The 4341-nt window shown below is 56.0% G+C and overlaps 1 protein-coding gene across 1 annotated transcript; it reads left to right on the top strand.

The window, feature by feature from the left end:
- Positions 1-1794: 1794 nt before the first annotated feature.
- LOC111138631 (SRY-box 4) lies at positions 1795-4131 on the top strand. The gene has a single exon (XM_022490662.1). The coding sequence runs from the start codon at positions 2622-2624 to the stop codon at positions 4041-4043; it is 1422 nt and encodes a 473-aa protein (XP_022346370.1). The 5' UTR covers positions 1795-2621; the 3' UTR covers positions 4044-4131.
- Positions 4132-4341: the final 210 nt, after the last annotated feature.

Raw genomic sequence — 4341 nt, 5'->3', positions numbered from 1 at the left:
GCACTAGTCTGATCTGAATCAAAAGCTCACTTAATTATGTCGGGTTGGCCCTTACCTAACCACCTATCTCTGGCCTGTAGAAAAACAGTTGACTATTATGGCATTAATAAAGACCAATTTTTACTAGAACTCTAATTTTCACACAGTGGAATAGAGGTAATTTTTGTGGCCAAATAAACATGTATTCTGATTACCTGGCAAATTCTCCACAATACTCTTCCCCAGAGTTCCTTTTGTCTAAAATCTTGAAGACCACAGGCTTGCCACTGTTGTCCTTGTATGGCGCATATAACATGATCTGCGATTACTTCTTAAATGGCTCAGTCGGTAGAGCATACTACTCTTGATCTCAAGTACCTGAGTTCAAACCCCATGTTGGGTGTGGAGCTTACTTAAAAAAAAAAAAATCAGTGACCATCCTCAACTTGAGGCTCATGAACAATATGCTGATTCTACTAGAAGGAGTGTCTCTGGCATCTGAATTACCAAGAGAAAGATAATAGCATTCATGGAGGGTTTACAACACATCAAACTCACTGAACCCTCACAACAACCCTCCATAAAGTATCTCTTAGTGTTCCCATATCACAGATGAGGAGAACTGAGACTCAAGCATCTCTGCAGAGTACAAACCCAGTAAGAAGGACTAGCATCTAGGTCTAACATGAATCCAGAGGCGCCGGTGTCTCTTGCTACCAGTCACACCACAGCCGTCTTTCCCTTCGCCTTGGCCTTTTAGCTCAGTTTGATTCAAGTAGCATAGGAGGAATATATAGGAGAAAATATATAGAAAGGAAAGGAGTAAGAAGGGGCGGGGAGAAAGAGAGCGCAGAAATCTTTAATTTTGAAAATGGGAAAACAAATATTTAGAAAGTAAAAATGACCCCAACCCTTTATTCCATGTTACCATCCTATACGAAACTCTATGGAAATTCTCCCCTTGAGTTAAGTAGGCAACACTGTGTAATGTGTTCCAACGGAAAGCTCCTCTGTTTGGGCTATCCAGGATTTATAGGGGAGTTTAAATCATTAAATAAGCATAGTTAACCCCTGTTTGGTTAAGAGAGCAAGCAATTATTGCAAAAATTCCTCTTCTCTGCCTTCCACAAACAGCACAAAAATTGCTCTGAAGGGATTTACACAATACATCAACATCTGTGCTGTACCTAGAGCTGTTAAAATAATTGTGATGACAGGTGTCTAGGTACCACTTTCTTAATGGTTTTCAATAGCCATTGATTTATTGTTGTGGCTTTCCTTCCCCCTTTTACATCCTTGGCTTTATGAAGGATCCGAGGAACAGATTTTGCACTCGAGGCTGATTCTTTATTCCAGTACTGAAAAGAACTAATAAAAATAATCACTTGGCTTTTAAGCAGAAAGCTTCCATTTACAGTATTTCACCCTTACCCTCCCCCCAACTTCCAAGCCCCTTGTTATCTAACATAATGGTTAGAATACATTTCCGTCTCTCCCCTTAATAATTTCATGCATTAACATCCTCTTTACACACCACACGCGCGCGCGCGCACACACACACACACGCACACACACACAGCAAAAGGAAAAAAAGGCAGCAGAAATCTCAGCTGTACTTCTAGCCCTTTTAAAAAGTTTGCTCTGTAAATTGGAATGAGGTCAGATTTGGAGCTTCTCATTGCACGCGGAGATTATTATTGCATCGGGTTCCAAGCCAATGGGAAGGCCGGGGGAGGGGCTTGGCACGAGGAAGCGTTGGTTACAGCGGCTGATTGGCCGCGGCTAAGACTGTGAAAGGATAAAGAGGCGCGAGGCGGAATTGGGGTCTGCTCTAAGCTGCAGCAAGAGAAACTGTGTGAGGGGAAGAGGCCTGTTTCGCTCCGGGGTCTCTAGTTCTTGCACGCTCTTGAAGAGTCTGCATTAGAGGAACTCTGCCATTACCAGCTCCCTTCTTGCAGAAGGGAGGGGGAGACATACATTTATTCATGCCAGTCTGTTGCACGAAGGCTTTTTGGCTTCCTACCTTGCAACAAAATAATTGCACAAACTCCTTAGTGCCGATTCCGCCCACAGAGAGTCCTGGAGCCAGAGCCTTTTTTGCTTTGCATGGTAGGGAAGGGACTAAGTGATAGAGACTATGTCGCTTTCCTGAGCTCCTGAGAGCGCTCGTGAACTGGAACCAACTGCTTCAGGGGAAGGAAAAAAAAAAAAAAAAAAAAAAAAAAAAGACTTGCCTGGGAGGCGGCGAGAAACTTGCACTGGAAGCTTCAGCAGCCAGCATTCAAGAAACTCCTCTCCACTTTAGCACGGTCTCCAGACTCAGAGCCGAGAGACAGAGCAAACTGCGGCGCGGTGAGAGAGCGAGCGAGAGCGAGCAGCAGAGGGAGGGAGAGGAGACTCTCCAGCCTGGGAACTATAACTGCTCTGCAAGAGGCAGAGCGCTCCTTGCCCGCACCCTTTGGAGACTTTTCTCCCTGCGCCCAGCACCGCCCCGGCGAGTAGTGGAGGGGCCCGCACGGCCGCCGCGCGCGTCCTCCCGCTCGGCGTGTGCTTGGCCCGGGGAGCCGGGAGGGCCCGGCGATCGCGCCGCGGCGGCCGCCGCGAGGGTGTGAGCGCGCGTGGGCGCCCGCCGAGCCGGGGCCATGGTGCAGCAAACCAACAACGCCGAGAACACGGAAGCGCTGCTGGCCGGCGAGAGCTCGGACTCGGGCGCCGGCCTGGAGCTGGGCATCGCCTCCTCCCCCACGCCCGGCTCCACCGCGTCCACGGGCGGCAAGGCCGACGACCCGAGCTGGTGCAAGACGCCGAGCGGCCACATCAAGCGGCCCATGAACGCCTTCATGGTGTGGTCGCAGATCGAGCGGCGCAAGATCATGGAGCAGTCGCCCGACATGCACAACGCCGAGATCTCCAAGCGGCTGGGCAAACGCTGGAAGCTGCTCAAAGACAGCGACAAGATCCCCTTCATCCGGGAGGCGGAGCGGCTGCGCCTCAAGCACATGGCTGACTACCCCGACTACAAGTACCGGCCCAGGAAGAAGGTGAAGTCCGGGAACGCCAGCTCCGGCGCCTCGGCCGCCGCCTCCTCCAAGCCGGGGGAGAAGGGCGACAAGGTCGGTGGCGGGGGCGGCCACGGGGGCGGCGGCGGGGGCGGGAGCGGCAACGCGGGGGGCGGCGGCGCGGGCGGCGGCGGCGCCAACTCCAAACCCGCGCAGAAAAAGAGCTGCGGCTCCAAAGTGGCGGGCGGCGCGGGCGGCGGGGTCAGCAAACCGCACGCCAAGCTCATCCTGGCGGGCGGCGGCGGGAAGGCGGCGGCCGCGGGCGCCGCGCCCTCCTTCGCGGCCGAGCAGGCCCTACTGCCCCTGGGCGCCGCCGCCGACCACCACTCGCTGTACAAGGCGCGGACTCCCAGCGCGGCGGCGGCGGCGGCGGCGGCGGCGGGCTCGGTCTCCGCGGCCGCCTCCGCCTCCTCGGCCGGCCTCGCGGCCCCAGGCAAACCCCTGGCCGACAAGAAGGTGAAACGCGTCTACCTGTTCGGCGGCCTGGGCGCGTCCTCCTCGCCCGCGGGTGGCGTGGGCGCGGGCGCCGACCCCAGCGACCCCCTGGGCCTGTACGAGGAGGGCGGCGCGGGCTGCTCGCCCGACGGGCCGAGCCTGAGCGGCCGCAGCAGCGCCGCCTCGTCGCCCGCCGCCGGCCGCTCGCCCGCCGACCACCGCAGTTACGCCAGCCTGCGCGCCGCCTCGCCCGCGCCGTCCAGCGCGCCCTCGCACGCGTCCTCGTCGGCCTCGTCCCACTCGTCCTCGTCCTCGTCGTCGGGCTCCTCGTCCTCCGACGACGAGTTCGAAGACGACCTGCTCGACCTGAACCCCAGCTCAAACTTTGAGAGCATGTCCCTGGGCAGCTTCAGCTCGTCGTCGGCGCTGGACCGGGACCTGGATTTTAACTTGGAGCCCGGCTCCGGCTCGCACTTCGAGTTCCCGGACTACTGCACGCCCGAGGTGAGCGAGATGATCTCGGGAGACTGGCTCGAGTCCAGCATCTCCAACCTGGTCTTCACCTACTGACGGGCGCGCGCGCGGGCTGGGAGAAGAGGGCCGGGGGCAAGAGAGGGAAGAAGAAAAAAAAGAAGAAGATTTAGACGAAGAAGAAGAAGAGAGAAAAGACAGAGAAAGAGTTGGAAGAGAAAAGAGGAAAAAAAAAAAAAAGAAAAGGAAAAAAAATGTGAGTGGGGCCGGCTTGCGAGGAGCGCGGCGGTGTTTTGGGGACCCGCGCTCCCATCCCCCACCTCCCCGGCCGCGGGGACGCGGAGGAGGCGGCGGGGAGACGAGGGGCGACCTTTTATTGTTGTTCTTGATGTTGTTG

The sequence above is a fragment of the Enhydra lutris genome, unplaced genomic scaffold, assembly GCF_002288905.1.
Source record: "Enhydra lutris kenyoni isolate GAN:26980312 unplaced genomic scaffold, ASM228890v2 scaffoldscaffold93, whole genome shotgun sequence".
Lineage (NCBI taxonomy): Eukaryota > Metazoa > Chordata > Mammalia > Carnivora > Mustelidae > Enhydra > Enhydra lutris.
The sequence above is the reverse complement of the archived record's forward strand: the minus strand, read 5'-3'. Positions and strand labels throughout refer to the sequence as shown.

What these genes read in the sequence shown, in the direction of transcription:
- LOC111138631 (XM_022490662.1), top strand. Translation starts at nt 2,622, where the DNA reads ATGGTGCAGCAAACCAACAACGCCGAGAACACGGAAGCGCTGCTGGCC.